At 43.5% G+C, this 26,714-nt stretch overlaps 1 protein-coding gene and 1 long non-coding RNA gene across 2 annotated transcripts in view; one reads left to right on the top strand and one right to left on the bottom strand.

The window, feature by feature from the left end:
• The window catches only part of OTUB2 (OTU deubiquitinase, ubiquitin aldehyde binding 2), a 91,490-nt gene extending 81,074 nt beyond the window's left edge, over window positions 1-10,416 (bottom strand). Inside the window, exons 1-2 of the mRNA XM_069637981.1 lie at window positions 10,271-10,416; window positions 8,259-8,354 (exon numbers count right to left, since the gene is read on the bottom strand). Of these exons, the coding sequence (XP_069494082.1) occupies window positions 8,259-8,354; window positions 10,271-10,273 (99 nt within the window). The 5' untranslated portion in view covers window positions 10,274-10,416. The remainder of the gene's footprint in view (window positions 1-8,258; window positions 8,355-10,270) is intronic.
• An 873-nt stretch (window positions 10,417-11,289) lies between these two features.
• Window positions 11,290-26,358, top strand: LOC138527359 (uncharacterized). The gene is made up of 3 exons (XR_011283908.1): window positions 11,290-11,546; window positions 12,632-12,747; window positions 26,158-26,358. It is a non-coding gene; the product is annotated as an uncharacterized lncRNA (long non-coding RNA).
• Window positions 26,359-26,714: the final 356 nt, after the last annotated feature.

Below are 26,714 nucleotides of genomic sequence, written 5' to 3'. Positions count from 1 at the left end.
CTATTGATTTCTTGTATTGAACACCGAGCGGATGAAAGTAGTATAAGCGATGTTTTGAACTTGGGGACGGGAACCCTGAAAGTTGAAAGAACTAAGAGACACTGGGCCTCACTACGACCCTGGCGGACAGCCGTGCCTGTATTACAGGGATGGCTGCCGCCGGAGTCATTTTTTTCTGGTGCCCTGGATTGGGCAATTACTGGCGTATTACAACCCCGATGGACCCGGTAATTGCCCATTCCAGGGCGCCAGAAAAAATTCCAGGGCTCAACGGGAATGGGGAAGCTGCATGCACCGCCGCCATTTGTGAATGGTGGCGGTGCATGCGGCATGCTGTGCTCGCGGGTGCCACTCTGCCTGCCAGGTCCGACCTGGCGGGCAGAAAAGCACCTGCGAGCACAACTCGTAATTTGCTGGTCCGGGAACTACGGTACCAGCAAGCTTACCGGTACCATAGTTCCCAGACCGGTAAACTTGTAATGAGGCCCACTGTCTTGGGGAAGGGAACCTCAAGACCTCCTGTGTGTGAACTATACTGTATTGAACTTGGGGAAGGGAACCCAAAAACTCTGAAGCTAAGAACTGCTGAGACTTTACTTTTGAACACTATGCTGTTGGCTAAATACGCACACAACGTTTTCTCTAGATGTGAGGATAAGCATAGGTTGTTGACACAGACATACTTTTTGATTTGGACTTACAGACACAGACTTCCCATAGTTTTCTTTATTTGTTCATTTTTAAAGTGCTCACACAGCCCGCGGGCATTGAGGCGCTGTTACAGGAATTGTTTTAGTTGCGTAATTTTTTTTGTTGTCGTCTTAGTTGCGTATTTATAACACGCTTAAGTACCCAGAGGTTTCTAAGTGCGGACCCGGGGATCGAACCTGTGTAGCTTTGTGTCGTTTTGCTTTCAAGGCCAACACATTGCTGCCGAGCTATCCTCCCAGGATTACAGGCAGGAGAAATCCCTACCTTAGTTATAGGGCAGCTTAGTCCTTACAGCATCCAGACATTGAAATAAAATATTTTTTAAAACTTGTAATCTGTTGTCTGTGTCATCTCTTGATACCATGCCTGTCTCACAACTCTTAGAAATACTGATTGTGTCACTGGGACGAGTAGGCTGCATGTGTCCCTGCTCCTGGTACGCTTTTCCGGGTCTCCCGCCTCTCCAGTTATCTTCTTGTTCATGAGCTAGTGTTACCGGATCTCTCTTCGGCATTGGATAGCTCTCAGCATCAAAACGGCTTCTAAGGTGATGCTGACCCTTCTTGGTTCTTCGGTGTGGCCCTTCGTAGCCACAGCTGCAGTGGTCTCAGTGCCTTTTCTGGACTGGACCGTCCACCTTTCCCAGGTCACGCCACTGCTCACTTGGTTCTCCTTTGCCCAGGGTTCTCTTCCCCTGCACGACACAGTTCTCTGTTTTCTCTGTGCATCTTCGGTACGCCTACTGGCCAGACCCTTGTTGCCAAGGATCTCTTGGTACTCGGCAGCTCCCGGTCCCTCCCAGGTTCAACCTTTGTGGGCTTCACACTCTACCTTGAGTTCCTCTTCCATTCTTCTATCCAAGCTTGGGGTCCTCCCCAGAGTAAGATCAAGTCTCTCTTTGATGAGTATTCGGTCTTACTCGTCTAGGCTTCTTCGTTTGGTTGACTTTAAACCGTGCAGTGGTCTGTATTACTCGCAAACTTCTCTTCTTTGTCTCAGTGGTTTTGGCAGACATATCTTCAAGATGAATGTTAGGGCTAATATTACAATAACAGTGTCTTGCTCTGATGGACTTCTATGAAACATGGATGTTATTGATGGTTCACATGAGAGAAATTCAGGGAGTTGCTTTCTGGAATGGGAGTCCTTATCTCTAAGAGAAAAGTCTCTTCCTGTGAGGACCTGTTTACTGCCACCCATAGGGTATTGTTGTGTAGCAGGCTCACCCCCCTGCATATTTACAATTTAATCACAGAAAAATGAGGCGATTTGGCCAGGACTTTGCGTTTTCTGCTAAGCGACAAAGCCAGCAATCAGAACCAGGGTTTCTAACCTCTGATGAACTCAAGAACCAGGTTACATATTTTCCTTTGAGCAGAAAGGAATTGTTAGTGTTCTCTTTTTGTGTATTTATGCTTGCATCATAAAAGCGATAGCTTGTTTTATAGATTTTACTGCCTCAGATTACGGTTTCATAGTACCAGGTGATAATACCAACATATATCAAAGTACGGATTTGATGAGCTGGGGTTAAAAAGTAGCTACTGGGTGTCAGGCATCCCTCAGGAAGCAGGAGCTACCTTTGGGGAATGAGGAGCTAGTATACAGCGTGTTGCAAATGTAACCCCAACATGTAATACAAACTACCGCATTTTTGCCATTATATATGACCTATTACACTTTAAATATCTTCTAGATGTGATCTAATAAGCATTTGTGGGCATTCCACAACACATATAGCTAATATCACATAAATATGTTATTATGACCTGTGGAGTCAAAAGTAGCTCCCTTTTGGGGTCAAGCTAACCAAGGTCTTCCATACTACAACCAGGAGCTAAATAGTTCCCAGCACTTTCAGACCGAGCTCAATTTTAACTAATGTCATCTGTCTGAAATAGATGAAAGTCTGAATCAGGATCGCAGTGATTCAAAGCTGTGACATCATATTTTACCACAGAGATTTTCAGAATTCAAAAGAAAAATAGACCTCAATTTAACAGATTAATTCATAGAGTTTACTTAAATGAATATTCAATGTTTGAGATAAATCACACCACTGTGGCCAGTAGATAATGGCATGTTTGAGAGGTACGAAGGACACTAAATGGGAACAACACAGAGTGCGCTAAATAAAAATGTTTTACCGAAACAAGCACTGTGCCCGGCACAGAGAGCGTATCACAACACCCTCACAGTCCCACAAATCAATACGAATCTGCCTTGCTCCTAGGCTGGGTTTCATGGGTTTTTACCACTGATTTTTGGTATCATTTACTTTTTTACCGATTTGCGGGTGCAAAATGCTGGTGCAGCTCCATATTAAGCCACAAACTCTACAAACTCATTACCCCCTTTAAGAAACCAACCACTTGTTTGTTTTTTCATTTTTATATTTTCTGCGAATTTCGTTGCAATGAATATTGTGCACTACAAAATGTGTGCTGTGAATATTCTGCTGCAAAATCACTGGATACCCTATGCTAGAAAGACTTGGGATAGGACTACCAAGATGTTTAGGGCTAGTAGCGGGAAAAAATTATCACAACCAGAAAGCAAAAATGAGGTTATATGGGCATAGCAGTAGGGGCACAAAAAGGGCAGACATCCGAGAGGACGACTGTGTGCTGGTTAGTGAAAAGAAATACAGCACTATGCACATCTAATAGTAACAATATTTGTGAATAGTTTGAAATAAATACTCAAATGGTTATAAGAAAAATGTTTACAAATATTTTGAGGTGCGGGGGAGATAATCTCAACCTTGGCATCTGGGTTGGTACAATAACAAAACAAAAGTGGATGTTCCCAAAGTGGGGAACTCCCGTCCCCTGCACATTGTCTAAGATCTGTCAAAACAGACCAATAATTTTTAACCGTATGATGTCTGATATTCTAATCACCCTATGTAGTTAATGCTCTTCAAATGTATTATATACTGTTCATACAAAATAATTGAAATATAATTCTTTCATAAGTATTAATAAACCAAAACTTTCATGATTAACACAAGAGCTTCAATTTAATTCATCATTTGATGGCCCAACGCGTTTCGAGTATTCACTCTTCATCAGGGGCAAAATTCACAATTTCAAAGTTTCTACAAAAGCAAAACAAATTACGGAAGAAAGTACTAATGAATAATATTATAAAACTTAAACAAATCTACTGTGCAACAACAGTTTGTGGCAATCAAAACAATATACATCTTCAAACCAAGCATGATAAATACAAGATATGGGTAACACCTATGTAGTGCTTCAACATTGTCATCAACATTGTTATCAACCTAATGATATACATTTTAAATTAAATTAGTGAAATAAACACTCCAATCGGTCCAGAAAACTAAGGACTATTTATTTGAACCAAACCTATAGATAAGAGTATGATTGAAGAATAAGTAAAAAAGATGTGAAGAGAAGTGAATTCTGCTGACCTTGTGTTTAGGAAGTATTTTTCAAACTGGAATAGAACGTTTTCTTAAAATGGATGAAAAAACATCTGGCAGCATATGTGGGAGGGGCTATCACCCAGGGAGTACAGGATACTACCTGTAAAAAATAGTAATCAGGGATATTAAGGGCTGAATAGGCACAATTAACAAAAAGAAATGTGTGTTAAAAAGTAGGTGCTGACCTTATTAGGTGTATGTGCCACATGATGACACTCCAGCCACCACAGTAGTTTCCAAAAGGAATGTGTATCAAGCCCGTACTCTATTTCAATGAGTGATCAAAAAGACTCCACATCAGCGAACCGCATGGGAGGGAAGAAAGAGTATACAAAAAGTACTTAGTCTCATGGTATAATGGAACGGGTCTACAGCAACCCAGAATATAAATCAATTCAAGACTTACTTATTTTCTGTGTCAAAAGTTCTTCACGACTGTGTTTCTGTTCTCTGTATCGCATTTTCCACTAGGTCTTCAGGGAATCCTCTTTCAATAAATCTGTTTTTTAGGATCCTAAATTCATCCTGTAGTTTTTCTGTATCGGAAGTGATCCTTTTGATTCTTAGAAGTTGACTATATGGTAAACCAAGGAATATCAAAAACAACTTAATACATACACTAAGATATTCTAGTCAAAGCTTTCAAATAAAGCGGATAATCCATAAAACTGGGACCTTATCAAAACAGACCCTCAGTTGAATACTCTTTTTCCAGAACCACCCATGCTAGCATTTAAAAGGGGCAGTAATTTTAGAGACAGATTGATCAAAGCAGAACAAGTAAGAAAATCTACACAAAGCACCCTGAGCAAACCAAAGAATGAAACTTTTCCGTGTCTCAACTGCCAACACTGCTCAAATGTAATTAAGGGTGATCACATTAGACATGCCAATACAGGCAACAAAATTCCACTCAAACAATATGCTACATGTGATTCAAAAAATGTCATTTACACGCTACTATGCCCATGTGGTAAATACTACGTGGGCAAAACAGCCAGGAAAGCCAAAGAAAGATGGACGGAGCATAAATCAAACATCAGAACCAAAAATATTAAGTCACCCGTCTACAGGCATTTTTGAGATCACAAACACAATGTTGCACAAATGAGAGTGGTTATACTTGAGGTACTCCACCCGCTCCCAAGAGGAGGAGATCTAAAAAAGAGATCTCAAAGAGAATTATACTGGATCCATCGCCTTGACTCTCTTAACCCACTAGGGATTAATGAAGATTACTATCTGGGACCTTTTCTATAAAACAGCTACCATTCCTCTATTTAGTAGTTTCCATCAGTTTTACCTTATTTAATGGGACGTAACTACCCCAGAGACATCACATCCAGATACTGTTAAATGAGTTGAATATTGTATCAGAAGTCATTACTACATAGGAGTTGCTTACTTTGAATATTCAAGTACTGTATACATACAGATGTGCATGTCATGTATCAGATTGTGAATCCATAGATGGAACAGCAACAGAGTGAACATTTTATTTTGTCATTTGAGGTTAACATTATTTTTTGACAATAACAATAGATCATATTCTATGTCCATGACCATCTTTCGTAGGATATAGATTCCACCCCTTCACCTTCTACTACTTCTGAGTTATTCTTCCCATATGGATATACAATTGTCTAAGTAACACCAACTATGATTACACTCACAGATTTTGTTGAACCGTATTCCTACATTTCTGTTTGGCTACATTTATTTGGGCGCTCGATGTAGACCGGTTTTCGGAATGCATTTTTATGCGTTCCACTTCTCCTTACAATCGTATATGGAGAACTTTAGCTGTCATCACGCTCATGTGCTTCTGACACATCTAATTCTGACGCGGCCGCGTCTTTCATTTCAATCATGCTAATTACCGGACAATAGCACGACGCATGCACACGATGACGTCAGCTCCCGCTGACGGGATCACACTATGACGTGTGTGTCGTAGGACGCGCAATCGTCACCCTAATGACGCTATATTAAGTGGACATCCTCCTGCAGCGGCGCCTGCTCCTGCGATTCTTCGCGTGTTCTGCGGAGCGACTTCTTTTTCGTGTAATAAGTAAGTCTTGAATTGATTTATATTCTGGGTTACTGTAGACCCGGTCCATTACCCCATGAGACTAAGTACTTTTTGTATACTCTTTCTTCCCTCCCATGCAGTTCGCTGATGTGGAGTCTTTTTGATTACTCGTTGAAATAGAGTACGGGCTTTATACACATTCCTTTTGGAAACTACTGCGGTGGCTGGAGTGTTATGTGGCACATTCACCTAATAAGGTCAGCACCTACTTTTTTAACACAAATTTATTTTTGTTAACTGTGCCTATTCAGCCCTTAATATCCCCAATTACTATTTTTTTACAGTTAATATCCTGTACTCCCTGGGTGATAGCCCCTCCCACATATGCTGCTGAATGTTTTTTCATCCATTTTAAGAAAACGTTCTATTCCAGTTTGAAAAATACTTCCTAAACACAAGGTCAGCAGAATTCACTTCTCTTCACATCTTTAATACTTATTCTTCAATCATACACTTATCTATAGGTTTGGTTCAAATAAATAGTCCTTAGTTTTCTGGACCGATGGGAGTGTTGAATTCACCAATTTAATTTAAAATGTACACCATTAGGTTGATAATGTTAATGACAATGTTGAAGCACTACATAGGTGTTACCCATATCATGTATTTATCATGCTTGGTTTGAAGATGTATATTGTTTTGATTGCCACAAACTGTTGTTGCACAGTAGATTTGTTTAAGTTTTATAATATTATTAATTAAAACTTTCTTCCGTAATTTGTTTTGCTTTTGTAGAAACTTTGAAATTGTGAATTTTGCCCCTGATGAAGAGTGAATACTCGAAACGCGTTGGGCCATCAAATGAGGAGTTAAATTGAAGCTTGTGTTAATCATGAACGTTTTGGTTTATTAATACTTATGAAAAAAATCTATTTCAATTATTTTGTATGAACAGTATATAATACATTTGAAGAGCATTAACTACATAGGGTGATTTGAATATCAGACACCATATGGTTAAAAATTATTGGTCTGTTTTGACAGATCTTAGACAGTGTGCAGGGGACGGGAGTTCCCCACTTTGGGAACATCCACTTCTTGTTTTGTGCGCTGGTTAGTACCAGTGATCTGAATTGAAAATTGTACCGGTAACCCAGTGGAAGTGGCATATGATGATAGCTCTTTCAGTGGGTCTCCAGATACCGTGAAATGTGTGACTTTTTCAACAACAAAAATCCATCCGCTCTAGATCAAGAGATCCACAAAACTCATGGAATCACAAGCAGGAGGCAACAGGTGTAAAATATCAAACAGCCAGGGGCCGGTAATAAGCAAAATTAGCACTAAAAGAAGCAATGGTTTGCGATCAGAGAGATTCAGCAGACCCACCCTATACTCAACAGAAATGTCAAAGAGTGCTTTGTTTTAGAGCAGGGGAGACGATCAAGCTTTAAGACCCTGATAATAAAAGGTTTAGTAATGTGCGATATATGCCCCCCCAAATTAGATAAAGTACAAGAGAGGGTTTATAAGTCTAGATCAGTGGGGCTGTGTTTCATTATTGATGGGTGGGCAGCAGAAGAGAACATTTAACGATTCTGAAATGTCGCCAACTAAAGGGTTTGTCAGATTATTCTGGCCTATAACCGAATACATACAACGGGTCTGACATAATGATTATTGCTGTCCGATTCTGCATGCTGGATTTACCTACTATCTCTCCTATCCAGCCTATTAGTTCATGAATTCTCTGAAATAATTTTTATTGAGAATTTGAATATTTTGCTGAAAAATTAGAGGGGATCGCCATTCTCTATAATGTCATCTGAAGATGCATTTCCTGAACTGGTGTGAAAGTAACATGGCTAGTTGAATTGGATTACCATAGGTAAATATTTAGTATAAATAGGTGTGGTACATGGTTTTACTGCATTGTTCTTTTCAGGTCGTTAAGCAATGCACATGTTAATCATTTACTCAAAAACAATATATTCTGGTCCATTTGCTGCAGCAAGATGCTTTGCCTGGAACACTTCAAACAAAAAGGAATGAACAATCTACCTGTATTTTTCGCTGGTAAATTCTATTTCCAGGATGGTCGTTCAGAATTGATAAGAAATCAAACTTTTCTGATATTAGGTCAAAGGCAAGGTCACTCTGTTGAAAAAAAGAACATAAGTCAACCTTGACTTCACTTATTCATGCAGAGTTGTATCCAATTGGTAACTAAAATAACATCTGAGAAGACATTTCACTTTTTTCTTACTTGTACTGCAGTTAATAAACTATAAACGGAAGTGAAAATAATTTGATTAGATCAATATTTCAGATTATGCCTATTCAAAGCAAGGCTTTCTTTGGAAGCATTTCATAGTGATCTGCTCTTCCAATAAAATAGGAATGGCAAGAGTTTGGCTCCCTTTCACGTAGAAATAGCTATGTTATCGGGAGAAACCTTATAGAATATACTGCACTATAAGTGCCAGGGCTGCAGCTCTGCCCGTTATACTGCGTTTGCCAATGGCCGCACATATCATTGTTAATTCCATGGGACATTCATTTATTAGAATTTTGTTAAGGTCCCACAGGTATTTTTGGGTGAAAAAGGCTGCATTAAATGACATCATACTGCCTTAATTAATCTTTTTTAACACCCTTAATACTAGAGCCCAGGCTCCGAGTGTACTACCGGGATTTGAACCTGTGTTGCTCTGCATTGTTTTGCTTCCAAGACAAACACATTACCCCCGAGCTATCCTCCCAGCCCTTTGCTTAGAATTTCCTATCACTCCTTTATGCCACAATCGAGCACATGGGAACAGATCTATGTGTCTATCAAAAAGACAGGGATTCTCAGCATTTGCGCTGGCATAAAAATACATGAGGCCCAAATGCTAGAGTATTTGTATGGTGAAGAGGAAGGGAGGTGGTGGAAACATAAGTCACATTCTGCCCCTCCTCACCGTCATACAAATCTAGGAAAATGGGCTCTGACAGAAACCTACAGCGTAAAAAAAAATGTGAAAGGCTTTTTCCATACCTCTCAACTCACACGCTTTTGGCGGGTGTCACCCGCCCTCAAAGCAGCTCTCTCACCCGCCAATCTCTCTAACCTTCCATATAAATGAATGGGCTTTCACCCCCCATCGTTGGGAGCTGTGCTTTTACACTGTAGAGTCCCGTAACAGCCCATTTACACAAGGCTCAAAATTACCCCATTCGTGTTTTGGCTCCTTGCCGGCGTGCCCACGATAACCTGCAGCTATTAACAACCTGCAGCATTCGTTGTACTTCTTTTCAATATAAACACCACACAGCACATGCAATTGTTTTCCCCAGTCGTAAGGCGAGGGTGGGCCCTAAACATCATGTTGAAATAGGCCCCCACCATCCGACATCTTCAGGCGGCTCCATCTGCAATTGAATGGTCATGGCCTAAAAGAATTACGGAGATATGGCATAGCTCTCAATTTACATGCGTTTGGCGGGTGTCACCTGCCTTGTAAAGAACTGACTCACCCGCCAAGCCTCCTTCAAACCCATTCATTTCAATGGGCTCTCACCCGGCAAAAAAAAAAACGGGTGTTTTCACCCGCCTTTGCAACATAAATGGTTGAGAGCTATGGCGAGGGCTAGTTTACCTACCTGCCAACTCAGCCCTTGTATAGAGGGTGACTGCCCACCTGGACTAATTTTACCCACCCAACAAGATCAGTCTTCCATAGACTTGAGTGGGATCAATCAGCAAGCGTTTAAACTGGCCAAAAATATTCAACCCAATTACTTATATAGGGTGACCCTGCAAAGCATAGGTCTTCCCACCTCCTGAGGTTTTCAACATGTGAAAAAACATGCAATGTGATTTTTACAAAAGGATCCCCAGGCATTATTAATGGGATACAAATCAAACGAACCATCGGAAAATGTGGATGAGCTTTATAAAATAACATTGGGAGATAAGGCAAACGAATTTAGAATTAACGGTGGAGACTCAAGCCAAGGCATCTCCCAGGCCATATAACACACCACTGCTTTCAAGTAGTGGCTGCGAGGGCAAGCACGACCCCACTGACCATGTCATAACTCGCATCCACCGCCTAGGGGAGCTCCAGAGCCAAATGCAGGCCTTTCCGCTTCGCATAACCCTGCCCTCTTCAAAACAGGAAGTGGCCACTTCGCAACCGAGGCTTCCGCGCTCGCGAGCGGCGGCCATGTTACGTGTGGGTAAAACGTACGTGGTGTCGCGCAGTGTCACGTGGGCGAAAGGGCGTGGTCAAGGGTGACCACGCTCGGTGTGGAGCGCGGGAAGCACGGGGCGCGTTGATGTTCCCTAGTATGACGCAGTCGGCGAAATTCACTTTCCACCAGCACAGCCTCGCTTATTTTTTTTTAGTTAATTGATTTTTATTGAAAGTTAAGAATAATTAAGTAGACATTACAGTAAATTGTATGAAAAGTGAAATACATCATAGTAAATATGATAATTGCTGATGCTGTAGTTAACTACATACAATATTAAATATGATAAACATTATAAAAATATGAAGTAAAACCATAGCATTGTTTTGGACAAACGGGAGTACAGACAGGACATGGTAAGGGAAGAGTAGGGAGAGGGAAGTATTTAAAATGGTTGCACTGGACATGGTAAGGGAAGAGTAGGGAGAGGGAAGTATTTAAAATGGTTGCAGCCAAGTCTTTGAGGTACAAAATACAACGTTGAAAATCCGCAGTGCAGCAAGCGTTCTACTGTGTTAGCTCTTGACAGAGTAAATCGTTGGCCGTCCTAATTGGGAGATGCATACATGCCAACCCTCCCTATTTAGGCGAGAGACTCCTGACATTTCGTGAAAAAATATTGTTATTTTTCACTTTCTCCCGCCTATAATACTTCTAGCCCCTGTTGTGTGGGTGCGGGGACCTCTGAGGCCCCGCCGGCATTTACACGTGCGCAGGCATGCGAGTATCAAGAATGCACACAGGACGTGTGTTGCTTGCTCAGGTCTCAGCTGCAACTGCTGGCCGGGACCATCCTTATTCAAAGTGCGCATGTGCGAGCCTCGTTATAGGCTGCATATGCGCAAATGGCGTATACACTACGCAACAGCCCCAATGTATAGCTCTCAACACACACGCTTTTGGCGGGTGTCACCCACCCGCCTTGAATAGAGCTGACTCACCCACCAAGCCTCCTGCATGCCCATTCGTTTCAATGGGCCTCTCACCCACCAAAAATAAAATCGCTGTTTTCACCCACCTTTGCAACATAAATGGTTGAGAGCTATGCCCCATGCATCCCTATGGGAAAATGTGCGACTCCCGATTTCTCTGATGAAATATCCCGCCCAGGTGAGTCGGAATGTTGGCATGTCTGTAAATGCATTCTTTTTAAATTCTTGGGTGAAAATTCTGTTCTTTTGAATTGGAAAGAATGTAAGTCTAAGATAACAATTGGCTTAAAAGCATACATGCCAACATTCAGACGCACTTGGGAGGGAGATTTCCACAGGGAAATCGGGAAACTTATATTTCCCCATAGGAATACATTAGGGCTACAGTTATTTTAGGCGGGAGAACGTGAAAAATAGCAATATTTTTCACCGAAAAATCGGGAGTCTCCTGCCTAAATTGGGAGAGTTGGCATGTATGTAAAAGTACCAACCCGTTTTCCTGTATTCAGAGCTTCGTGATGTGATACCAACCCTCTCAATTTAGACGGGAGACTTCATTTTTTAATAAAAAAATGACTATTTTTTACTTTCTCCCTCCAAAAATATTTCTAACCCCAATGTAATCCAATGGGGAGATTCAGTTCTCCCGCTTTCTGTTACAAAATCTCCCTCCCAGGTGCTGCAAAATGTTGGCATATGTATGATAGGTACCTTGCGTCTTTTCTTATCACAGCTTTGACACTGCAAGTCCCACAAGCCTGCCATGCAGCAGCTCGCTGCTATTCTGGCCTTGTCTGTACCTTCTCCCAAACCAACCTCTGGTAATGCATCTATGCAGCAGCACCTTATTACTGCTGAAAATAACTCCAATGTACCTCAATGTCGCATGAAGCATCCCTGATATTCCAACAGTGTTAGTTAACAGGGTTGTGCTTAAGATGCCGTTAATGGCTCAGTAACCCTAGATCAGGGGCCTGCAACCTGTGGCTCTCCAGATGTTTTGTTCTACATCTTACATGCACCCTCACTATTGACTCTGCTGGTTAGGGATAATGGGAGTTCTAGTCCGAAACATCCAGAGAGCAAAAGGATGCAGACCTCTGCCCTAGAATGTAGGCATGTGTGAAGCAAGGCTTTCACAAAAGGCTTATCGTCATTACCACCGTGGAAAGCTTCACCCTCCCGGCCACTACTGTTTTTAGCACCAACATCATGAGTAAACATGTGGGATGCTAATGGCATTTTTTGTTTTTTATGAAATAGACTTCATGTCTAAGAATATTAAAGCGAGCTCAGGCGTACGTGTGGGCTATTTCCATGGTGACCGACACAAGTGCAGGAGGCTAGCAGTGAGGAGTGAACAGACCATACATTGATAGGTAAGTGGTGCCTGGAGTCAGGTAAGCAGGATTTGGGAATCTGGGGGTAGTGGGCGGGGGGGGGGGGGTTGCAGACGCCACCAGGGGTGTATGTTGGGAATGAAAATAAGATGGCATCCCATCGAAGAAACACCAGTTGCCGTCTAGGAATGCAGGCTTGTATTGCCAGAATCAGCCTGCCTTCCTGGTGACCTAATTGATTGGCACCTGCCAGGAAGCTGTTGATTTCCTGGAGTGAGAAACATGTTTGCCCATGTACCTCAACCTTAACATGCTGTGACACATGCTTTTCTATTATTTCATTAATAAGACCTGGCTGAGCCAGGTTTTAACGGCCCACCAGCTCATGGTGATGGACCTGAGGCTTTCATTGTGGGCTGCAGTGCCATTACCACTAGTATGGCCAACCAGGCCTTGTTGTAATTGGCACTGTCTGCTAAGCAGTTAACATATTTAAAACAAGCAGTGAGCAGATTACCAGCAGTCAAACAGGTGGTAAAGCAGTGAGTAGAACATTGAGGAGTACAGTTGCTAGAAAGGAATTGGAACCAGTGTGCATTGTATAGATGTATAGAAGAAAAGAGGCACAAAGAAAACATACCAGTTTAATTAAGCAACATTTTTCAAATCTTTACAAAATAGAAGAACAAACATATTTGATAAAGGCACAATATTGCATGTACTAGAACAATAAGCAACTATTTTCAGAGTAGTGCCCAAAATTGGATGAACCTGTGGAACTCCAAATTTGTTTTATGAGAAATTGTTAGGTAACATCGGTGCCAGCGACAGATTGAGAAGTGCTCAGGAAAGCCAAACACAGTGTTTATGGGTTAAGGTAAAGAGGCCTCAATTTGCTGACAAGGTAGTAGTCGAGAAACACTCAGGCTCCGGATGGGTAATTCTTGATCGGTTGAAGCTATGTACATGTTGTTCAGGCTCGACTCAGTCGAAGTATCTCCATTGTTTACGGTAGAGCATTTTCTTATTCCATTTCTTCTGCACATGGTCCTGACAATGTACCTGAATTGGGGCATGCAACACACGTAACATTCAAACAGACCCACACAAAGGTCTGGTAAAGCAACTGCAACTCAACTGAGCTTGGTACCTTGCTTTGTCCCAATTTGTCAAAAGTCCTTACTATATGAAGGCAATCAGGATTTCCTGTTAGACCAATCATAAAATGGAGTGAATATTACCTCAATAGCTAAAACAGATTTAGGACCCTCCCTCCCCTGCTGACATGCTGTGTTGTCTGTCTCTCTCCATAGAGACGACCATGAAAGGTTGATGCTGAGCTATTCCTAATCAGCATGGACATTTTTGTAAATATGCGGATTCCCTCACACTGCTGCAGATTTCACCTTCTCTATTTTCACAATCCTAACAGATGTGCTGTAGAATAACTCTACTGTTTAATTATTTTTATTATAATGGTATTTATTGAGTGCAGACCTAGCTTTGAGAAGCAACACAGCGCTTTAAAGAGGTAAACAACAATACAGAAACACAATGGAGCGCTTTACAGAGGACTTTAAGTGGGGTAAGAAATCGAGGGGGGGCCCTCATTTGGGGGCGTGGCTTGTGGGGGGCGTGACCTAAAACGTACGCAAATCGTAAGGTATGCACACACATATATATGCATGTTATATATCTGTGTGCATACCTTACGGTTTGCCTACTTTTCAGGCCATTTTTTTTAAACATTTCGGTTTTATAAAAGATGGCTTTGAAAGTACACAATTCAAGCCATCTTTTATAAAACTTTGACTACGGACAAAATTGTCCGTCGGCAAAGCTTTACAAAAGATGGCTTGAATTGTGTACTTTTCAAGCCATCTTTCATAAACCTCGAAAAATGTCGAGGAATCCCCAGGTTCGCCGAGGGTTAAAGACGCCTCGGCGACCTGGGGAAACAAAGGGACAGTAACTGCCTCTGGTGACCCCTCGCGCGAGAGGTCACCAGAGGCAGTTACTATGACTTACAGAAGTGGCAGCCAGGCACAGCATCGCTGTGGTTGGCTGCCACTTCTGTCAGATGCCTGACTTCATGGCAGGCGCATCTCCCGTCGCGGCTGCTGCCGCGACGGGATAATGCATCCCACCAATGTTGCGTGCAGTGGAAGGGGGGGCCCTGGCAGGGCCCCGGCTCAGTCCCACTTTTTGGAGACTGCCGGGGCCCGGCCCCGGCCCACTTAAAGCCCTGACAGAGGTATACAACAGTACAGATGCATAACATGGCACTTTGACACTTTTGAGGGCTCAGTTCGCTTGCCTACCCACTCATGATGATGTGCAGGATCTTAATCGCATTCTCTGCTCCTTGGTGGCAGGAGCTCCTTACGCACTACAACAGAGCCTGTCTTTAAAACTGCTTTAACTGAGCCTAGATTTGCCATTTGTGGTGTGGCCTTGACAGGAGACAGGCAGACCCGCTCCTCAGCTGGTGACAAAATGTAACTGCTAGGCACAGTCGAAGGGTCGCATGGTATGAGGTGGAAACCCCCCAGTAAATGATCCGCCAGCAAGACTGTAGTGGGCTCGGGGTGACTAACAGGTGGCAAATAATTCTTCTGGTCAGAATGGTTTCCAATGTAAGACATGTTTAAATAAACTTTTTTGGCATTAATAGGAAATAACAACCATTCTTTTTTGGCGCGTCTTGTGTAGTACACACTGACAATCACTTAAAATGAAAGTTCGATCTAATGGCTCACACAATTTTGTGCCAGGATTTCTGGCCCTATGTCCTACAGGGTTGGCCAAAGATTCCAGTATGCTCGAGGTACTTGAGCATAACAAAGTATCCTATGGGGTAGGAAGTATATCTCCATCAATGGTTTGTGTCCGTCTTTCTTTCTGTATGCGTGACAGCTGTGTGCAGGTTAAAAGCAGGGTCTGGAGTTGGTGTCCAGAATATAATTCTGTCTGGTAGGTTTGATGGGTCAGGGGTTCAGCATACTAAAGTTACATAATCTATGGTCGCCATTTTGGAAATAAATGCAGTTTTGCCACCAAGCGGACCCGTAATGGCTCGCAGACATCTGACTCCTATTGTGGTCTGATTTTCTGACCCTGTAGCGTGAACACAAGGTCCGGAGCGAGTTGCGCTCATGAGCAGCCTTCACGTACCAAATTCTCACTTTACGCGTACACGGATTGTCAGCATGCATGCATAGATTGCCAACAACACAGGGCACTCAGAGTACAGCAGTCACACTTCCATGAGCTGTATCTTCTGTATTCTTCAAACTCCTCCTTTCAGAATACTCTTTTTAAGTCTCAGACCGTGATGGGGAAGCCAGAACAGTTTGTGACTGCTGACTCTTAAATCTAAGTGATGATCTTGGAGCAGGTAAGGATATCTTACCCTTAAGGCTGGTGATAGGAGGGAGGCCATAACCAGGTCCCCTGTCTAGTGCCTTTGGGGCCAGCTACAAGGAGCGAGTGTCGGTCCCCAGACCCTTGGATCTCCCTGCGTTAATTCCCCAGCCTCTTTAATGAGACCTCATCACTGTGCTAACTAAGGGACTGCACGTCTTCCCCACTGTTCTACAACTAGAGGTATTAACATCCTTTCAAAATGAGGGTGGAACAGAACATTCTGCAACCAGAGTTCAGGTTTCCTTATCCAGTTTCTTGGTAGTTATGTCCAAAGGACAATAATGAAACATGAAGCCCTCCAGGCACGGAGGTGTTAAAACACAAAATATAATGATTCCATCCATTCTTTAGACTCTTTGCCAGGTTCCGAATGCTATTGGACATTTGTCCTGGATATCCAGATGGTAAAGAACACCCATAGGGTTTATGAAGTCTTTCCCCGAAGAAGGACACTCACCAAATACTGTGTTCAGATGGGGACATAGCTTTTCTGAAGTCTATCCTTTCAGTTCTCAGGGAAGGGTTAAGTGAATTCTCATGGTACCATAGGTTTACTTTATTCGACACAAGAAGGGAGCTTTCTACAGCAACAAAAAGTGTCAGGATAAGTAAAACTGTACAGTGTATTTGCTGTTCCAGCAGGACCTGGGGCCCAGAGTCAAAGCGTCCAGGCCCCAGTCTAGAATTAAGGTAATCTGGGGAATCTCTTCTTTGAGGGTGTCCAAATATTCACTCACAGTCTCCACAAGTGATAGTGTCTCAGTGCACTTCTTTCCTTGGTAAGGTCCAACCCTCACAGAGTCATCCATTCATTCATTTTGTTATTTGTTATAGCGCCTTTCACCATAATTATGGTCCCAACACGTCTTTGGTTGAATGCCCTCAGAGGGACAGGAGTCCAAAAATGTTGAAGAAATTGGGAGGTGCTATTATGCGTGTGTGCATTTCAGCACTTAAGTTATTCGACAGTGGCAAAGACCCTGGTAGTCACCCATGTCTAAATGGAATGTGTATGGGCGTAGCAGAGGTATACTATGGACTAATGGGGGTGGGGGGTTGTGTTTAAGGAGATAGTTATGTGGGAAGCTACAGTTCACATTTTTGTTGTTTAAAGTAGCTTTATTCTTGTGGCAGAGGTGATGTGCAATAGTGTTTGTGTTATATGCGAGTGCAGGGTGTGTGGAGTGAGACCGTGCCTTCCGCTAATTTGCGAAAGAGTGGAGTGCGAGAGGAGAAATGAGTTAGATGTGCAAACAACAAAGTCTATTTCCTGGGTTCCATCTATAAACAAAGAACAGTGCTACGTTTCACAGGTGATCTAAGTGCTTGAAGAATGCATAATACTCACCCTCAGAAAGGATCTTAGAGTCAGAGATTGTCATCCCTAGTTCCTTCTAACTCACCAACAAAGTACCCATTTCATGATTCCATGCAGCGCCCTGGCCCAACCTCCTGTGCTTAGCGTTACGTGCCGTGCCAACCACGAGCAAGGGGTCCGAGGTGCCCGATTGTCCCCCTACGGGATGATCAGCATGATTTGCCCAAGGTACATTTTAAGTGCAATGCATTACCTCCTGATCCTGGTCATTTCTTGTTGTTAGTGCCTTGGCTGCGTCACATCCGGGGATAGTGCCATGTCCTTCTGTGATCATTCCCCCTCATCTTTTGCGGGGTCAGATTATCTCCACAGTGAGCAGGTCCATAGTTCCCCCCTTCTGCACCAAGGCTCTTGTGGATTGGGTTGCCCGCCTTGGGAGAACATCGGTAGGTAGGAACTCTGGATATGAGTTCCTTTCCCCCTAACTGGAGTTTACTATAGGGTTCTTGGGGTCTGTGATGGCGTGTCATGTGGTTTTGAGAGACTCAGACAGAGACAAAGTGATAACGTGTTAACAGTTATTTCAAGAATATAAAGTAGGTTTTTCGTGGTCCTTCCGTCATCCCATGGTGGTGAGGTGGTCAAAACCGAACGCATTCACATCTTCTTATAAGTCTTTGTGCCTTCAGAGACAATCTATTCCAGCAACTAAAATCTGAAGAGATTGCCACACAAATGTTCAAAGCTATCCTTATCAAGTCCTTTGGTTTCCTGGCTAACCCTAATCTAAAATAGAAGAGCGATATCCAAGTTTGGCCTACACAAATGTTCATAAACCTAGTCAAATTCTACTCTAACAAAATCAGCATACACCAGGTTTATTGGACAGCTCCCTCCTGGGTAGCCATGAAGCTGTCCTACTGCCTGCCAAGCTCTAGCCTACACACAATCTTGAGGCCTTTTTCATGGCCTTGGGATTTTCTGAGGTTTCTTCACGACCTTTGGTTTCGTAGAACTTTCGCAAGGTCTAACTGTGGTCGTGTGTTCTCAAGGATTCTCTTTCAGATCTCACTACGAACTTGGGTTCACAACAGACCTTCTTTCTGAGGTCTCACACAGCCTCTGATTCTTAGGATTCATGGATCGGGTCTCTCATAGACCTCTGTTCTCAATAGGTTCTGTTTAGGTCACTCCTAGGCGGTAAGACCTCTGGATTCCCAATATTTCCTCTTCAGTGGGAACATGTATTTATTCCCCCTCACTCCAGGTACCTTTTTTTAGTCAGATGATATTATGACCCTCCTATCAGGGGTTCCTCTCCTCAGTCTTTTCTTAGTATTATGATTTCCAGCTTGCATCCGCCTGAGGGGGTCTGCTGTGTACTGGGAAACAGCAACAGTACCTTGCTCCAGGTAGTCTCAATCATGGAGTGGTGAAAAACATGCCTGCTTTTCCGGGGTCTGCAACAAACACTGGAAGCTCCTTCTCTCTCTTTATGGGTGGGTTGAGGTTAGCTGTCAGCCAATGGAAGAATGAAGACTGGCCCATATCCTGATTTGTTAGTGATACAAGCCGGGCAGGAGGAGCAAAGATTTCAAGACATGGGATGTCCATCTTGAATTTCCCTTTAGTATTTGTGATTGATGCTTTCAGACAGATTGCTTCTCCCCCCTCCTCAAGAGTCTGAGGGCTTTGATTGTTGGTTCTGGGGGGGGGTTGCTAAGGTGTATAACCTGTCTCCTAGGAAGATTTAATTTTAGAGCCTCTAGTACTTTGAAATATCTCTATCTCCTGAAAATGTTGTGTTTACTGTGGGCTGGTTTAAGACATGTTTTTTCATGGAGAAAGTTAGAGGGGGCTCTTCTCACGTCACTCTGTGTTAGTTATAGTGTCTCAAGTCATCTTTACTGAGTTGTTTGTTAGGGGTTGTGTGGTTGGCTGCACACACACTGAGAATTGTGCTGTGCTGGCTCCAAGCAGTCTTCCCTCCTTTGCTGGGGTCTGGCTTGGGGTTTTCGAAGGTCACTGGGTTTGTTGGGATTCTTGTCAGCAGTCCATGGTCCTTGTTAATTTTCCCTGTCCTGCTCTTTATTTCCAACACCAGTTCCATTAATCCAGTCTGGATTTTATTTTCGGTACAATGATGACTTTTGTGAGTGATAGTGACCAGGGGTTTGCTAGTAGTGTTACCTGGCATCATCTGGGTTTTGGGAACATTTGCAACCTGTGGGAATTTTAGCCCAGGTGTTGGGAATATGAAACGGCTGCACGCTAGAAGTTGTAGTGCAAACTGATATGTAAATGGTCTTGTATAGTGCCCTAGTCCATAATAGGCAATGGGGAGATATGGACCAGACAAGCCAGTCAGTAAAAACACTAAACCCACACTCAGAAGCAGCTGAGGGAGTGCCTCAGGGTTGGCATTTGCTGTTAAAAGAAAACCACTTTTCCTTTGACAGTTTTCAGTGCCCCAGCATTCATGGCCAATCAGCCATGCAAGTCTGGGATTCCTTTTGCTTACTGAACCTTGCATGGCCCATTCCAGATACCGGCTGGACTGCAGGGCCAAATGTGCATAGTAGGTGCTCCTAAGCCTTCCCACACATTCAGAGAATTGTGTGGTGGCAGTGGCAGGTATGAGATCACGTGTAGTGCCTGTAATAATTTGTGCAACCAGTCCACATACTTGCTGCTTGCACAGAAAAGTCTTTGAACAATTTTTGTCAATGAAAAGTCTTGGAAATGCTAATAAAGCATCTAAGAAATCTTTGTAAGCAAGAGAGTGCATTTAGGGTATGTAACTGTGTATGTCATGTTTTTGTAGGCAGTCCACATACTTGCCTCAGTAGAAAAGTCTTTTGGTCAATCAATATTTTTAGAAATCTTTGGAGGCAACTGATTGGGTTCTCTGACTGTTTGTGAGTATTTTATTTTTGTGGCCATCCACACACGCGTTGCTTGCATAGAAAAGTCTCAGAATTCTTTGGAGGCAGGAGGAGAATTAATTTAGTGTCTGTAACTGTGCATGCTCTTTTTTGGCAAGTACAGATACTTGTTGCTTCTGTACTAGAATTCTTGGGAGGCACAAGATGACTATATTCAGTGGCTATCACTGACTGTGCCTTCTCATCACCAGTGGAAGAGAACCCTAGTGACCACCTTGTATGACATACATGCATGCGCCATTGCTGCTCCGATTGTGCAGAATTGGATAACAGAATTGCGCGGAGTGTGACAATTCACTAGATGTCGTCACTTCTTTCCAAGTGGAAGCCCTTTCCCATGAGGTCAGGGAGGTCAGGCCGCTACCCCGATATTCCTACTGGGGGTGGTATAATGCGGGAGGATCTCATGGGGAGGGACTCCTCTTTGGGGATAAGGACAACCATCTAGGGTGCAGCCCTTATGAGAAAATCACACACCAACATACTCTAGCCCCTTTTTCCTCTGCTAACCTCTTTGTAGAGAGTAGACCTATGTACTGTTCAAGATTCCTGGAAATACTGAGACGAAGAAGAACGACAGGAGCCTAGGTAATCCAAGTACTGGAACGAGTTGGCACTGTGGAACAATGAAGATGGAATGACTTATACAATGGGTCCAGACACTGCTGGCAATATTGTATAAAGATCGACAATGGACTAAACACTCGGTCTCGGGCAGCCGTGGAAGATTGCAGGTGTGCTGCACACCGAATGCAGGAGATTCAAACCTGTGTCACTGATCGGGAGGGAGAGAGCTCCAAGGACACTGGCAATCTGCCGCGTCTGATGATCGGAAGGTCTATGGGAGCGAAACTAAGGTCCAAAAGGCCTGCGAGAAGGGAATCATCCCCCCGGGCTATGTGCAACCAGTTGCCAGGAGAAGGGAGATATTCCCCTGGCCCATCCAGAAGAAGAATAGAAGGATTGTTTGGAACTTTACCATCAGGGAAGGGAGGCATTCCCCCTGACAATGTGTGAGAAACGAGACTGTTCTAAGATTTGGGAATTACTTTAACAAAACTAGGAATCATAACCAAAGAGAAGGGAGTCATTTTCCTGGAACCAGAACAGTATTGCCTTATTCTTTAGTTTCTGTCGTAAGGAACAGAAGTAGGGTTTTCTTGACACAGAATGGTGGACACTTTTGAGTTGACAGACATCCTGACAGTGACCTTTTTGCTTTAGAAGAGGCTTGGAAATCCCTCCTAGGATTAGGGATAGATAGGTTTTCTTTACCAATCAATAAAAGCCTTTAGCCCCAAACATGCCACCTTTGTGTCCGCCACCTTCTTCTGCACCATTACAGGAGACAGTGGCAGGCAAGAGATTATATTTACTGTCTGTAACTAGATGTGCTGTATGTGTGTGCCCAGCCTTCCTACTTGTTCATTGCATAGGCATTTTGCCAATGACATGTCTGAGAAATCTTTTTTCCAATAAAAGTCTTAGAAGTACATTGACTAGTTCTAACGCAAAGTGTCGTCTGTTTGTGGCCTGTCCACTTACTTGCTGCTTGCATAGACATTTCCTGGAATTATTTGGAGGTAAGGGGAGATTATATTCTGTAACTGAGGGCATCATCATTTTGTGGCCGGTCCACTCGTGTACTGCTTAAGCCGCCATCGGTGCCCTCACTGTGCTTGGTTGGCTCTGTAAGATAAAAGAGGGTGGGGACAGACAAATCACAGTGCAGCGCAGCATAATGAGGCAGGACAAACAACACACCGTCTTGTGATGCATGGCGAGTTAGGAAAAACACAATTGATGTAGAGGAGCAGGATATGGGACGTTCCTGGTTTTAAATGATCACATCCATTGAGAATGATAATAAGAATGATAAGAAATGTGCAGCACCTCTTGTTAGTTTTGCGCCATTTGAACTCAATTATATTTTTGTTCATGAGTGTTCATGTAGACTCAAAATATGGCAGCATAAATACACTTGCGTAATGGCAAAATGCAATTACCATAACATACAGTCAACAACAAAAGATTGTGTATTTATGTTCCTTTACTTGATCATTCATTAGATCTGCAACATGTGACGAATCACAGGAATTTGTCGCTTCTCCCCAAGGGGGCACCCCCCCTGTGAGTCTACTTAGGTGAGCCTGCTCTACAACACCCGGCCTAGGGGTCGAGGAGAGCGGGACCTCACCGGGAGGGACTCCCCCTGTTAGGACAAGGAATCCCATTCCTGCAAGGAACTCTCTAAAGATCCTCCCAACATTACCTCTTCAGGCATACCCTACAAGGACTTATATGAAAAGGAACAATTATGTGTTATTGTAAACCAGAAACTGTGAATATCCCTTTAAATGGAAAACACCATTTAACTGAGACGAGGAGGATGAAACAAGGAAGCGAGAGTCTACAACAGGCTGGGAGAGTGTGTCACTCGTCTGCCATCCTGACGCTTGTGGGACACATGGAGAACCCGTTGCCATTGAACTGTTCATTTACGTTTTCTACGTTGCCTCTGCAATGTTCTCGTTTCTTGCAGTCTTGGCTGCCTCTTTCCTTCTTATCCACGCCTCTCTCCTTCCTTGGAGCGTTGCAACCCAGACCTTACCTTTCCTTCCGGGTCCGACGCTAGTTCCTTATCTACCTACGTGCTTCGTTGCTCTCTTCTGATATTTCCTCTAGTTTTCTCTGTATTTCCCCCCTGCGTTTCTGTTGTTCTTTTGGAGCCGGCTTTGCCTCGTTCGCGGGTCCCGCCCCGCCTCTTGGCCGGTTCTCCTTTCTGCTTCTGCCTTTGACAGTGTTTCCCACACTGTCCCCTTCCGAGTCCTTGCCTCGTTCCGTCTTTAACTTTCTGTTCTCGTGATCTGTTTACCTCTTTCATTTTTCCTTTTTGCTTCCTCGTTTTCTTTCATTCTGCTTCGTTTCTCAGAGCCTATCAGCTCCGTTCAGCCTACCCTGTTCGGAGCACTTCTCCACTCCGCTCTGTAGCCAGCCAACGCCGCAGACTTTGCCATCTTGCTCACCTCATCCCTGGGCTACAATTCTGCTGTGATCCATTAGCTGCATACCGGGGGAACTGCTCTTATTTGGATACAACAACCCGCACACTACCCTGGGTTAAGGAGTACCGTTCCTCCTCACTACTCATCAACTCAGTGCCGTTCACGAGGACTTCATTCAAGGCACCGCCACCACAAGAGGTTTTTTTAGCCGAAGACTTTTTCCTCTTTTTCTGGCGTCCTCGGGAGGGGGCCCTGTGTCCGCCTGTTTCCACAAGACGACACTGTGGCTTCCACTCGAGGGAGGCCGTATCTCTTCTGGAAAAGGCAGAGTGATCGAAGAAAGAAGGGGAAGAAGCATCTCTCTTCATCGGAAGATAGAGGTGAGGAGGAGGGGGACATCACAGCATTAAGTGACGAGCAGGAAGAATCAGACACTGCTGACAGAGTGAGACACAGAGGTACGCCAGGGAAGGCCCACGGCTACGCTACACCTGAGAGGGGAGGAAACTGAGTTACAAATTGGCTGCCGATCCAAAACCCGAGAGCTGGACGTTTAGTGTCCTGAAACCTGGTGAGAGTGAGAAGTAGCAAGTAGTGGTGTGACCAAGAAGATACTCTGGTGGCCCTTGCAACTACACCGAAACCACTACGTGGTTGGAATCACGTAACGTCCCGGTACCTGGGATACCTGCAGGCCATCCTAGAGGAAGATACAGAGTACGAGATATCGAAGGAAGAAAGGAAGTCAGACGGACGAAGGGGAGAGCCAAACCCAAATGAAGAGAAGTCTGTGGCGGCCAAGTCCTCGTCGACTTTAAGACCACCGTTAATACCAGCTACCTTTTATGTATTATGGCAACCATGATGTCTCTTAGTGTCATTTCAATTTAATTTGATTATAGGTGACCTGCAACAATGTCTGACGTCACAGGGCAGTTGCCATGGTAACCGTTGTTATATTGTCGATTTTCAGGCATCTATATTATTAATTCACACTCTACTTGCCCCATAATTAGTGACTTAGGTGTATTCCACCTTTAAATCATTATTTGTGCGATTATTTCAGGTTTCTGCCACATTGGCAATCCAAAATGGCCACCAGCATAAATAATGCTGTTCCCATGACCACCAGATCACTCGTCTCTGTTATCCAGCCGAAGGCTTCGCTGCTACGGGGTCTGTACTTTTTTTACACCCTCTCGATAACCCAGGTATGCGGACCATGTGTATGTTATGGGCAGACCACACGATGGTGAAATAGCACGATCACAATATCTTGCCGCAGCTAGATTCACACGCTGCACTCTGTGAACTATTTCTGTCACTTCCCATTTACATAACTTCACCAAAGTGCGGGTTTAGAATGTGCCACTTTTATGGGTAGGATTTGATTACCCTTCTAACACCAATCATTCCTTCATCATAGCGCTCATATTATAGTGCGCGGACATTTACATCTAACTGAATCTTGGCTAAATATAATCATGGCTAAAGAGGTTTGTTTGTTTGTTTGTTTATTTATTTATAATGCGCACCAGACCCAAGGGTATTAGGGCACAGAAGATGGAAAAGAGGGTTGTTCAGCTTAGGTTACATTGCTGTGCGTTGCAGTACAAAATATTAACAAAAAACAGTGCTGGGCTATATCATACAAATGAACAAAAATTATCAGAGGACATCAAGCAACAGTTATATACAATATATACAATTATACAGATACAGAAATATATACAGTTATGCGCAATAATGGATAGTGGTGTGGCAGTGTGGTAGAGGGTCAAATGTCATGCTCCTTAATCCATTGGATGAGGCTAAATCTGAAGCGTGGGTAGGGCATGTCTTCTCCTAAAGAGGGTGGAAGTGAGTTCCAGTTTTGGGCAGCTTTGACCGGGAAGCTGCTATCACCAGTCTTCATACGTTTGAATCTAGGCACTTGAAGTAGATTAGAATTGGCTGTTCTGGAAGGACGGTTAGTGGATTGTCTCTGGAATCTAGAAGTAAGGTACTGGGGGGCGGCCATATGTAGGCATTAATGAGTTAGGGAGGCTGATTTGAGGAGAATTTTATCTTTGGTGGAGAGCGAGTTGTTGGATCTTCTGAAGTCGGATATGTGGGCTTTCTTGGGAATGTTGAGGGCTGCTCTTAAAGCATTATTTTGTAAGATCTGGATCTTATTGGTAATGTATTTGTTGCAGCCTATGTATAGGGCGTTGCAATAATCCAGTTTAGATAATACCAAGGCTCTTGCTAGAGTGATGCAGTTGTTAGGTGTAAGGAATGGCTTAGCTGCTCTAATTAACTTACACGTGTACGCGGTGGCCGAGGTCATTGAGTTGACTTGTTTTTTGAAGGTGAGAGTGGAGTCTAAGTAGAAGCCCAGAGTTTTCACTTCCTTGGCTACTGGGATGTTGTTGTTGTCTATGGTGAAGTTGGAATATAAGTGGCTTAATTTATTGAGATTGGCCGTGGTGCCCAGAATGAGGAGTTCCGTTTTATCATCATTCAGTACACAGGAGACCAGATTGATGATCTTTATTATCATGTTCGCATCTCCTCCACCTGCTCACTCACTGTGTCGGCCCATCCACTGCTCAATCTGCACCCAGTCTATGGAGTCATGGGTTTAATATACCTAACGACCTTGTTTGTTTACTCACTTGTAACAGTATACCTAATGACCTTGTTTGTGCACTTACCTGTTACACTTACCTGAGCGGGGAGACTCCAACTTGTTTTTTTTCTTCTTCTCCCGCAGCGACGATCTGAGGTGGATGTTGCGCCCACCGACGGCGGGACTACCAGCAATTTTCGTTGCAGTTCCACAATGACTAACCTTGCTGATTGCCAATAGCGGGTATGTCTTGACACTTTTTGTGTATTATGGCTATTCATCTTGCCTAATCAGACCTGATTGAAGATTCATTCTTTTGGCCCTCATAGGTAGATTGGACCATTTCGGAAGACTTTTTTGGCACCCTACATCCCTGGAAGAATTAGACATCTAGTTTTCATCTTTACCGCCATTCGTATAGAATACGGTATGATCCACTGGATCATTTATAGTATTAAGCATTAATTTGCTATCCACGAATTACAAATGAATCATGCTCAGAGCCCCACACACACCCCTAATTTGCCTCTCTGTCTATTTTTTGACAGAGACCACAGGATACTTCTCATTATAAAGTTACACCGTTCTGATGAAGGCCGACTCAACAGCAGCCACACTAACTCAGCTATACTAGGCCGAAACACAGTTGTGTTGACGATAAGACTTTTAGTCCCACTGTCCCATATACGCACTGTTTAGAG

Source organism: Ambystoma mexicanum, chromosome 14, assembly GCF_040938575.1.
Source record: "Ambystoma mexicanum isolate Mex_15411 chromosome 14, UKY_AmexF1_1, whole genome shotgun sequence".
NCBI classification, from domain to species: Eukaryota; Metazoa; Chordata; class Amphibia; order Caudata; family Ambystomatidae; genus Ambystoma; species Ambystoma mexicanum.
This window is presented reverse-complemented; position numbering and strand designations above follow the sequence as displayed.